The following is a 12,155-nucleotide window of genomic DNA, read 5'->3' on the forward strand; positions in this document are numbered from 1 at the left end:
GTTCTATAATTTTTTGAAATATGATTTAGAAGGCATACACAACTATCACATAGGATGAAGTTTTTTTTAATTTTTACAAAATTCAGATTATAACTATTTAAAAGATCTTCGATTAATATATAAGGGATGTTAATGGTGTATATTTATGTACAATAAATATGTGTTTTCATGATCCGGTAAATTAAAGTAGATGAAATATTAAGTTTGATACCATATATTTTATTTATATGTTTATTTTTAGTCAACCTATTATTTCAAGCAAGTAATATGTTCACACTATAGATTATAGGAGTTGTCAGCTATAAAAAAAGTACTAATAATATTTACACTTTGTATATATTGCTTAAGGCCTCATCGGTGTAATTTTCTATTGCTGTTCAAATACTTTACCCAAACTTTTACTGTGTCTGAGACCATAAATCAGTTGATCGTTAACTATCTGTTTTCTTAATGGGTTGTTACAACCAGAGGCTTGTTAAATATATAGGAAAAAAAAATTATGTCCAACGTTTCCTAAAACTCATTTATCAAGCTGTGCTAATTGTTTACTTGGTTATTTGACAATTTGTTCACATTATAACAAATCTAGATAATCTTTTTATAACTAGTTCGTTTCATCAAAAGTTTAGCAACATTTTTTTATTCAATTGTTATTTACAAACGAGTAGTTCTCAATGCTATAGGCTATTTTGTTGTTAGGTATAAAAACGTTTAGTGACATAAAGATTTATGCAAACTGAAACTGATCAAGATTGATACGGTATAATTTATATCCAAAACCTTTAATAGGAAACTATAGTTAACATAGACGAGTTGCAAATAACAAGTTCCTTCTTAAAAATTGCAATGCCCTTATCGCAAATATCCAGATCAACTTGTTGAGAAGTAACCTTTTACAGATCTCATACATTAGTTTAATGCAAAATGCTACATTGCTTTGCTTAAATTGCGCATTCAGTTTTGCTGGCTTAGTATAGTCATAAAAGCTAAAAATCCTTGTAAATTATAATAACATAGACCAAAAAGAAAAATGAGATAGCTAATGCTTTACCTATGTTAACTTGCTAGAAATACAATTCTATATATTTCGGTGTTATTGTATTTTAAAAGAAATTTAGAAACTTTAAGTTACCCCAACCCACCGTAGGCTCGATCGGTGGTCCATTGTCCAGTTCCAATATAATTTCGATTACGTAAAACGAATGCCACAAATCAATCCTTGGGGTTGGTAGCTTGAAATACGACGAGAATACAAGAATACATTACCACTAGATTAAGATCTGCGCCTTGCGCGGAATAAACATTATATATAAAAATTATTTTATGTATTATATATTTTTATATATTATAAAATAATAAATATATATTGAATAATTAAAAGTCAGTAACTATTACATATATAATTAAACTGGTGCGAACATATAAATCAATTTTATTAATCCAAACAATTTTTTAAAAAATTTGATAGGTTATGTAATTAAATTTAAATGATATTAACATACATAATATATTTTTAATATTAATGTCTATTAAATGATGCTTTCTACTCATATGTTTTTTTGATCATGTGTAACTTTAATAGCAAAAATTTTAAATTACTGATAACATAATTTTCATTGTGGGATTAATAATTTTATTAATTTATAATTTAAAAAAAATTATCAATGTTAGTTCAAAACTTTTATCAAAAATAATTATTCAAAGTAAATTTTGAAATTAAAATATTTATTTATTCAATATGGTTTATAGTTTAATTTAGAATGATATATATACATATATATTTAAAATCTTAATGATTAATTAAATTAAACTTTTATTTATATGATTTTGTAATCATTTGTATTTTGTCATAAAAAAATTTTAAACCATGAATCGCAAAATTTGAATGTGAGACTTTTAACAGTTTTAGTAATTTATATTCGTTTTTTAAAATTCAAAATATAACATATAAAGAAAAATCTAAATTTTTATAATATGGTTATTGTGATTTTTTAAAATTATTTTAATAGTTTAAAATTAAACAAATTTGATAGAAGATACATTATTTTTTTATCAGATATTTATTATTCAAAATCATTAATTGTCATATATACTTTAGCCACATTAGACAATTCCGTAATCTTTATTTAAAGAAATAATAAATGACATTAATAATGAATTTATGATTAGTTTAATAAAAAACTTATTATATAATTAGATGGACCAACATATTTCTCTAATAATTCTAAGAATCATCATAGTGATGACACGTGGCTACAAAAATAAGTTGTAATGTTTCACAAATAATATATAGGGGATACGTATTTACAAAGTGAATAGTTACATACATGTATCCAAAAAAAAAAAGCAAAGAGATTTTTGGTAATAGAGAAGTATCAAAAAAAGGAAAAAGGAATTATGAGAAGAAAAGGAAAATGTTACCAGAAAAGATCAATATCCCTTAGTACGGACAAACTGCGGGGTCCACTTTTTCCCTCACCAATGCCCTTTCGTTTCATCTCTTACCTCGTATTTTCGTCACACGCGCTCTTCATAGGCGAGTGCTATCAATCCTTCCTTCCGGCCACGCGTGCTCACCACCGTATCGATTCCGAGACGCCGTTTAGTTTCTTCTGACCACAATGCTGGAGCCAACTATACTTTGGTTTTGTAATAAGATTGGATTGTTAGATTCGTATATTTTGCTGTGAGAAAAATCGTCATGCTTGACATCATCTTCATCATTTTCTATTCTTAAAAATCCAAAAATGAGTTTTTAAATAGAAACCTCCACAATAATCAGTGAGGATATAAAAATTTTTATACTAAGAGAAAACAATGCAAGTGAACAATACAGAAAAGAGATGATGGAGAAGCACTGGTGTCTGAAAGGGAAACATACAACTTTATTTCGTGTTTATGTAGTTGGGTCCAGAGGAAAAGACTGTGGCTAACAAAAATATAAAATAAAATTTCCCAAGTCACTACCCACTTTGTTAAATTACCACTGAGTTATTATTTTTCTTTTATTGAGTTATTATTATTCTGTGTGACTATTTTCTTCTTTTTAAGGAATGGAATAGGAATCCAAGAGTTTTGTGTTTTCAATTTCAACAGTGTGTTGTTTTTCTTTCCGACTATTAACATAAACTTTGTCAAATATTTATGATTTTTTTTAAATAGAACAAATTTGCCACCTAGTTTATATTTTTTTTTTGTTGGCAACCTCACATATTTTCTACGATTTATTTATTTATTTAAAAGCTTACAAAATTGTTTCTGATGCTATAATTTTAAAAATAGTAAAAACTAATAACCAAAACCAGTGAAACATGCGATAATATCTTTAACCTAAGCACCTAACAAGCTTTTTCCATGAGACACGTTGTACATACTTTGAGTGGGATGCGATAACAAACATTCCAATAATGGCTTTCATTGAACATGTTGCTTTTCTCAAGTGGAAACTACTGCTCTTCTCTCTCAATGTCCCACTATCTCTCTCTCCCTATATATTTATACACAAACCCCGAATGCATTATTATTAGCATAGAAGCTTGATTTTGCTCAAAAAAAAAAAAGCTTGATTTGTTAGAGATGTGATATGTCTGTGGCTTTGTCTTATACATACATGATCATATCTTTGTATACACAAACATATATACAATATTACAAAACATGTATGTATATGCTTTATGTTGATAATAATAATTAAAGCCCACGGCCCACCTTTCAGCGAGATACTCTGTCTCTTATAACAGTGTCCAACAAAATAGGCCCACAAAGAACCATTATTATTCCCAATCACCTCCTGATTTTTGTATGTGTAAAAAACTACAACAAATGTGCCCAGATCAAACAAAACTAAAGAAAACAAAAGTAAAATTCTTATTTTCGGCTGATATTATTACACCTTTATACTCTCTCGTTATGCGACATATATGATACGACAAAATCGTACTAAAACAAGAGTTATTATTGAATGTAAGTTTTAAGTAAAAGTACAATCGATATCGTAGGAAATTATTTATACAGTCTATAAAGACTTATTTGATGTCAAAAACAAATATAGGCTTTTATTATTCTGTTTCCTTGGAAAATAAATACAAATTGCGTCCACACAAGCCACAGTGATATCACATGAATATGTTAATATGGGTAATACATTAATAAGAGAATCAATGCCTATATCTACCTCATTCTACTTGCCTACGTGTTCACATAGTGTGGACGAGTAACAATAAATTAAATTTAGTACATAATTGAATTTCATATAATTAAAACGTATGAAGAATTATTCCGAAAGTATGTCATAAATGATGCAGAAAATATCAGCTACTCGACTAGCATATCGACGTAGAACCATACATATCAAAACTGTGGATCTTGTTGGGTAATGGGTAAATATACTCATCAGCCACTGACATAATATGATAGTATCATAGACAACGTTATTATATATTTAGGAGATAAGGATTTACAACTGAGCTCAGGTTCTAGCAGGACCGGTCGTGAGCAAAGTCTAACGAAACATTAGCTTTACGCTCCCAAAAATTTTGAAAAAAATTACATAGAAAAAAGCTCCCAAAACTTTTTTTTTAGGCCTCCAAATTTACCAAAAAATATTTTTAGATAGAATTTTTTAAAAACCACCTACAACCCCTTAAATTTTAAATTTGCAAATCTTGGAATCGCAATCGAGTCCGAGATTAACGAACGTGGAAAACATTGGACGGTATCGATAGAATCTCGATTTGTGAGTTGTCCAAATCTTGTTATAGGCTTTCCAGATATCCTCAAGTAGGATTCTCGTTCAATGTGATATTTTGTTATCGTTCAATGTGGGGGCCATGTGAACGAGCTGATAGTGGATACTCCTCGATGTCTTCACGATAGGTAATTTTTTTATATGTTGTAATTTGTGTTTATCCTTTTTAATACAATTGGATGCGACTCGTGATAGCTAACTAAAATTCTACGTAGTCAATGTATGTGTATAAGAAATGTTAGATTAGCTAACTTTCAAATGACAAAATTGGAGTGTTGGCAAAACCAACAAATGTAATTTTAGAAGTGTCAAAATAGGAAAGTATTTGTTAAAAAAATGTCAGACATATGTAGAGAATTTGACTGCTTTGTCAATAAAATCAAATATTATTAGTAATCAATGGAGAATAAATAAATTAAGGGTAATCAGGGTGGGGACAAATTAATAGTTAGGGTTAAATTATGTGAGGAGAACTAAAAAATCTAAAGGAGACGACAAAAAAAGGGACAAAGGGAAAACACGTTAATGTACAAATATAGCAAGGAGTCAGGAACTTAGGTACGATGTCCATACGTTTTGCGGTCCAAAGACTTTCCATTTTTGTAAATCTTTGAAATTAACCCCCACTTGTTTTCCCAAACATCATTTGACACCGACGACACGCACAAAACACTTTCTTTTTAATTATGTTTTTGTTTTTAATTGGTACTGTATTTTGAAACCACACCCAAATACTAGTACGGTCCCATTTGCAATAATTCACGTTGTTAATGGAGGGACCAACGAATTATTCCAACTTTTCAAGTTTTCACCAATATGGGAATCATTTCCTTTTTCACTTTTATTTTGCTTTTAATTTGTTTCGATGTTTCAGACAAAATAAATAAATCAGTGATGGACGGGTAGATAGGGCCTAACTGAGGTCAAGGCAGAGAGAAACACATGCAGTATGATTCTTTAGTTTTTTTCAAGTCTGAAGAAAATATCTCATCAAGGGTAGTTGGCAAATGGCAACTAACATATTTCAAAACGACAAGTTTTAAAATACAATAACTTGCTGAATTTCACTAAAATAGCATGTTTTATATTCCGTTATAGAAGAAACAGATTTGCAAGTAAATGATTAGCAGTATATATGAAAGAACAGACGAGGAGAGACTTTAATCTAATGATTAAAAAGTGTTTGCAATACAAAATATATAGGTTTTGCATTCGTTATATATGCATCAAAATATTTATATGCTTTGTATAGCAATTAGTTCGTATATCGTGATTCTATGTGCTGTGGATTATTTAGCAAGTCTCCTATAAATGATACATTTCCATCCCTAGCTCGTATACTAGACTATTATTTGCATAAATGATACCGATAGATGTATACACGAACACTTAAGGGCTAGTGGCTTATGTCATCTCTGCTGGGTTAATTGAAAAGAGTACAACATTCTACCTAGCTAGCGTGAGGTTTAAATGGACCAGTCGGGCCTTGATGAACAAAATGACATCTATGTGTTTTTATTAGTTTTAACGTAGATGAAAAGAAAACGAATAGTAGAATTAAACTTGGCGAAGTCGTTAACAAGCCAGAATGTCACAGAAAGAGATGGATGGACCACGTAAACGTGCGATTATAAAGCAACAAATTGAGTGTTATTGAAGTCAAGATCATTCGAGTATTTTGTCAAAAAGATCCTTGGAGTACAGAGGAACATGATATTAATTAGCATTCTAAGCAGAAAAAAAAAGATCCTTTAATCGAAGTTTTATTTTTGTTTTCACCAGCTTAAAACTGTACGTCGATGCGTAAAAACTCATCTCAAACCTAGTTAACAATGTTCTCTTGATGTTATAATTTCTTCGGATTCAATAGAATGGATCATCGGTCATAACGTGTTGGCGCTAAGCCTTTTAATTCTCACCAATCTATCCAAAGTACTATCATATACAAAAACTGTTGAGTTGTGTTTCAACTTTCAAGTATATGATTCTCAGATACTATCAACAAGTATTTAAATCTTTTGGCCCAAAACCCAACAAACTGAAGATCCAATAAACAAAAAATACATAGATGTGTTTGGTTCGAATTTCTTAATTGACCGGTTTGAAATATAAACCGGTTTGGTTTAAATGAGTTAAAACAAAAATGAGAGTCACGGTTCTTCGCTTTTCCCAATACAAACGCAGAGATATCGTGATCTCTCCAACTCTTATCACTTCCGGCGATCTCTCTCTCTCTCCGACGTTCAATGGACGCCGTCGTCCACGCTTGTCCACTCTCCATCACGCGCCTACGCGCACCGCCCTCACTTTCTTCTCCAACTCTTATCCCTCCGAGATTCCTCTCCATCCACTCCACCTTCTCTCCCACTCTCAGCTCCCTCTCCAAATCCCGAGGTCCTTCAGCTTCCTCCGCCGGCGCCACGTTGATGGCGAAGTCCTCTTCGGTATGCTCTTTTGCGTGCGTCTTAGGGTTTCGGGAATTTCGATAGACCAGCTTGTTTAGGTTATTAGATTCGTCTCTTTTCACTAGGATTGAATGTATACTTAGATCGAACATGGTGTAAGTTGCATTTGATCTTATAATTGGATTGAATAAGTGTTGTACAAGTAACTAAGTGGGTTTGGTTCGAGCTTATAGGATGTGTTTTTGAATGTTACTGTAGCCAAGAAGTGGAGTGTATACTGTTGGTGAGTTCATGACCAAGAAGGATGCCTTGCATGTGGTCAAACCTACCACCACTGTTGATGAAGGTATCACTGATATGTTGAATTATAAAACTGAATTACAAAATGAGTGTTACTGTAGCCAAGAACTGATGTGTTGTTATGTCACATTTATCTTATACTAATTCAAAATAAATTTTAGTATATATATATATATATATATAAATAGATATAAATAGATATGTAGTTGCTGCACCTGTATCCATAATTTTTTTATTTTGCTGTTTTTGTAATTCAATTTTGTAACCATCTCTTTTGTTCCCTTCTCTACAGCTCTAGAAATCCTTGTGGAGAATAGGATTACAGGATTTCCTGTGATAGACCAAGACTGGAAGCTGGTTAGTATCCCCTTTTGTATGCCTCTACTCATGGAAGTTCACTTGAGTCCAAACCTAATCCTTGTTCCTGCAGGTTGGGCTTGTTTCAGATTATGATTTGTTGGCTTTGGACTCCATCTCTGGTAAATGGGCCAGCCAACACCCTCTTGATGCATTTGGTTTCCTTTTGTTTTTAAAGATATTTTTAATTTTGGTGGAGAAAGATGAAAGCTACTTGATCACATGGTGGTATAAGATAGAAATATCAATGTTATGATGATGATCTTGTGTCTCATTTGTTGCTAGATAGCACGCTCAATTGTGAAATGATCAAAAAGCTTCTTCTCTAACCTTTGAAATCTTATTTACTGTTTTTTCTTGCTTATCTGTATAGGTAGTGGAAGTACAGAAAATGCCATGTTCCCTGAGGTTGACAGCACCTGGAAAGTATGTGGCCCTCTCTTTTCTTTATTAACAATTTGAACCCTGAATGATTTTCAGTTCACTCGATTCATATGTTTTTCTCACGTTATCAGCAGTAGATTGTGTGAATTGGACTTTACGAAGAAGTTGTTTTGACTAATTGACTCAATTACCGTTGCTCATAATTTCATCTAATTGCCTAACTAATTTCCCTTTACAAAGTTATGTCAATGTTACATTCAGTTCTCTAGTTTAAGTAGACACAACTCTGTGCAAGTTGATTAAATGTTGACATAATAAAACTTCTCTTGTTTCTATATGTCTCTTGTTTTTGTATCTTGTAATGTTTTTTGTACTTTATCATACTGATCTTGTAAAGAAGACATTTGCAGACTTTCAACGCAGTGCAAAAGCTACTAAGCAAAACCAATGGGAAGCTTGTTGGAGATTTAATGACACCAGCTCCAGTTGTTGTTGAGGAAAATACCAACCTCGAAGATGCTGCTAAGTTACTGTCTTTACTTATATATTCAGTGCCGTCATTTATTTTCTTCTATCTTACATTCTTCTTCTTGTTCCGTTTTGCCACTAGAATCTTGCTCGAGACCAAATATCGCCGGCTCCCTGTGGTAGATTCTGATGGCAAATTGGTAAGAGAGAGATTTAACATCTACGGTCTACCTATATCTCATACTTAGTTTGCATTACATCGTTTCTCTCATGCATCGCTTATCCTTTTTATATTCCTCCAAATAAAAGGTTGGTATTATCACAAGAGGAAACGTGGTTAGAGCCGCACTTCAAATAAAGCGCACTGGTGATAGGAACGCTTGAATAAGAATACAAATTAAGCCAAGAAAACAGGTTGTAGAGAGGAAATCAACATGGATCAAACATTAATTATCCAGATAATAAGAATGAGTACTCAACAGTACTAGAAATATAGTAACTTGTATTACAGGAGTTCCGCATCTTATGTCGGTCACAAGGAACTCAGCTTTTGTTGAATTCTGTCTGGTAAGTGGCAAGTACACTACTTTCTTTTTTTTACGGAATCAGCTTCTCTTTTTGTTTGATAGGTTAGGTTATCAGATTCTTCGGGTATTTGATTCTCATCCAATTATGCTTTACAAATTATATTTAATTTATTAAAACAAATTTTAAAATGACTTTTTTTTTTGATAATAGAGATAGAGCTTTAGAGCATCATTATTGCTGAGACAAAATTCTGAGTTCTTAGCTTTTTTTATTATTATTTTTAGAGTAAAAAACATTGTTAAGAGACAATAGCAAATGTGCACATTATTGCTGGGACTTTTGCTACTGATTCTCGTCTCTCCATCCTATGCTTCTCTGGTATCTCTTCTCTTTCTCCAACATTAGCTGCAGATGCAAAGCTATAGATAGAATCATTAACCGGTGAAAGATTTAAAAGAGGTTGGTGGGAAACTTACGTTGAGAGCTCGTTGAGCTTCTCGTTCGATCCAAATGATGGTGTGGTCTGATGTTCGTTACAAGAAAGTACAATGTGTTCAAATCTTCCGTCTACAGGTAGTGTTGTCTCCACAATCGGAAATCTTTCTAATCTGCAACAAACATTTACATAAATTGTGAGAATGTTGTGAGCCATCTTTGAAAGTTTCTAAAAAAACATACTTTCATAAATCTACCGGTTCAGCCAACCATAGTTTTAGTACCATGTTCATGGGTATCTTCATAACCTCAAATCTAAGTGCAACAAATCAAAATCAGCCAAATTGACCTCACTATCCAAGGATCTAAGTTAAGCTGAGCAAAAATCAACTTAATGAATCATACCCACACAATAAATTTTACTCCTTTGATAACATCCAACCATGGTTTTAGAAGTACAAAGTTCATGGGCATCTCCATAACCTCAAATCTAAGTAACAATAAATCAATATTACCCAAATAGACCTAATTATACAAGGACTTAAGCTAAGCTGAGCAATAAAAATCAACACTTTATTATGTCCAGATTAGGGTTTGTGAGATGAATCAGAGAAGGAAGCTTACTCGTTAGACGATGGCAAGGGTTATGCAAAGCCTCGACCAGAAAAGGGTCCACTGTCAACCCATTCTCTAACCACCGTTTTGACGGAGGCGTTGTGAAAACTGGGTCCATAAAAATAAAGGGGATAGATGTTTCTCGAGACTTCAGAAATCCTTGTTGACCCTTTTTGTTTTCCTTTCTCTTGCAGCCAAAAGAAAAGACGGAAGTCAAGAGGAAGAAGAGAATCGAAGCATTGACGCCAGCGAGAGGCAGAGAAAGGGAGAGAATGGAAAACCTTTAACATGTGACACGTGTCTCAAAAGACGTTTTTTATTGTCCTTAATTAAGGAACGTTTATTCCAATAATAGCTAATTTTGATTTATTTTTAATTCCAATTACCCTAGAAACCCCAGCTAAAGAATCCCGATAATCATGCTCTTAGTTGTTAAGATCGGACCCTTACCATATTTGCTCTGTAGGACACTCTGTGTCCCTGCTGCTCCATCACTTGACTCGAAACACTCACTTATGTTTCCTTAAGCATCCTGCTCCTTCTGCTGGTACTCACTCACCGACGTGTTGCCATCCGAATTTTAAATATTGCACTGTACATAACATCATACTAACTGTACCGAAGAGTTTTGAACACAACCAAACAATTAACACTTTGAATTTAAACTTTTGAGTACGATGATTTAAATTTAGAAAGGAGTGATTGAGTGAAAACTATTTATAGAAACATACCATTACACTAGTAGTAGTAAAATCAGTAATCACAGACTCGGTAAAGAGGTGCATGTTAGCAACCTCCGCGCATCGTAAAGACAAAACATTCTCTAAAAATCTTACTTCTACAACGTTTTGTGTTTTTTGGGTGGATTCCTTTCCTAATCGTCATCTGAAGTTTCCGGGTCGGGTAGTTTGTTCAAATCGACTGCTTCCCATGACCCGTTACACCTCTTATCCTTACTACTACACTCATGCTGACCATCGTTAAGACGATAATTACTATGATTAACACTATGATCATCATCCACGTAATCATGATTACCACGTTGATACTGTTGATGATGGTGATGACGATTGCCTCCCGCCGCTTCTAACGCATCCACTTGCGCTCCAACCTCCGCCGCTTTTCTCCTTATGTAAGCCGCCGACATATCCCCACCACCGTTTCCTCCCGCTACCGTAACGCCGGCTAAAAGCTCCGGGAAGTTAAGCCGAGCAGACGGCCCTCGGAGATAGAACACCGCCGTGTCGTAAGCTCTCGCCGCCGCCTCGGGAGTTGAGTAGGAGCCAAGCCAGATCCTAGACCGTTTGTTAGGCTCTCTAATCTCCGCCACCCACTTCCCCCACTTCCTCATCCTTATCCCTTTATACGGTTTCTCCCTCTTCCTCGCCGCCGCCGCCGCCGCAACCGTCGAAGTAGGAACAGCCGCCGCCACTTCCATCGCTGTCTCCATATGGGTCTTCGCCGGAGATTCCAAGAAACAACGAAAGAATCAACTTCCTTTCCGATCTAGAGACTTGTTAAATACTAGCAGGAAAATTTAGAGAAGATGTGATATTGACGGCGAAGCGATTACATGCGGAGGGAGGTTGATGAACACGTGGGCCAAGAAGAGATGAGAGGAACACGAAACAGCATAAGAGTAGTTCAAAAAACCACCGACACTAATCTCTTAACTACTTTCGCATATATATTTTCTTTACTTTTATTTTCGCTCTCTCTCTAACAGAGACAACAATCTCATCTTCCACAATATATATATAGCTAAAATAGTATTTATTACTAAATGAGTTTATTGTTTGGACGGAAATTAAATATTAGTGTTAAATACGCGCATGCACCTTTTTTTAATAAGTTCGACGGCTCTTTCCACTGGACGGTTACAAAATTAATTTCTATATACTATCAGCTTTTTTTTT

General features: G+C 33.6%; 2 protein-coding genes across 5 annotated transcripts in view; one reads left to right on the forward strand and one right to left on the reverse strand.

The window, feature by feature from the left end:
* The first annotated feature begins 6,904 nt into the window (after positions 1-6,904).
* Positions 6,905-12,155, forward strand: part of LOC106306969 (CBS domain-containing protein CBSX1, chloroplastic-like) — an 8,106-nt gene continuing 2,855 nt past the window's right edge. Inside the window, exons 1-8 of one of the 2 annotated variants that reach the window (XR_001263207.1) lie at positions 6,905-7,191; positions 7,411-7,498; positions 7,745-7,809; positions 7,883-7,931; positions 8,183-8,235; positions 8,604-8,719; positions 8,804-8,861; positions 8,971-9,228. Coding sequence is in view for 1 of the 2 variants with exons in the window: in XM_013743781.1 (XP_013599235.1) it covers positions 6,994-7,191; positions 7,411-7,498; positions 7,745-7,809; positions 7,883-7,931; positions 8,183-8,235; positions 8,604-8,719; positions 8,804-8,861; positions 8,971-9,045 (702 nt within the window). In the remaining variant the exon portion in view is untranslated. Of the gene's footprint in view, positions 7,192-7,410; positions 7,499-7,744; positions 7,810-7,882; positions 7,932-8,182; positions 8,236-8,603; positions 8,720-8,803; positions 8,862-8,970; positions 9,262-12,155 lie in introns of those variants that run through there. The other variant, XM_013743781.1, reaches the window with a different exon arrangement.
* Positions 9,450-11,979, reverse strand: LOC106306970 (ethylene-responsive transcription factor RAP2-10-like). Of its 3 annotated transcripts, none has more exons than XM_013743784.1 (5): positions 11,278-11,979; positions 10,690-10,852; positions 10,249-10,426; positions 9,666-9,797; positions 9,450-9,608 (listed from the first exon to the last, which is right to left on the reverse strand). In XM_013743784.1, the coding sequence occupies exons 1-2, from the start codon at positions 11,687-11,689 to the stop codon at positions 10,791-10,793; spliced, it is 474 nt and encodes a 157-aa protein (XP_013599238.1). In that variant the 5' UTR covers positions 11,690-11,979; the 3' UTR covers positions 9,450-9,608; positions 9,666-9,797; positions 10,249-10,426; positions 10,690-10,790. The 3 variants fall into 3 exon arrangements, with proteins under 3 accessions (XP_013599238.1, XP_013599237.1, XP_013599236.1); XM_013743783.1 differs by having other exon boundaries at positions 9,451-9,594; XM_013743782.1 differs by lacking the exon at positions 10,249-10,426 and having other exon boundaries at positions 9,459-9,608; positions 10,971-11,979.

This window comes from Brassica oleracea, chromosome C7, assembly GCF_000695525.1.
Source record: "Brassica oleracea var. oleracea cultivar TO1000 chromosome C7, BOL, whole genome shotgun sequence".
NCBI classification, from domain to species: domain Eukaryota; kingdom Viridiplantae; phylum Streptophyta; class Magnoliopsida; order Brassicales; family Brassicaceae; genus Brassica; species Brassica oleracea.

What these genes read in the sequence shown, in the direction of transcription:
- LOC106306970 (XM_013743782.1), bottom strand. Translation starts at nt 11,689, where the DNA reads ATGGAGACAGCGATGGAAGTGGCGGCGGCTGTTCCTACTTCGACGGTT.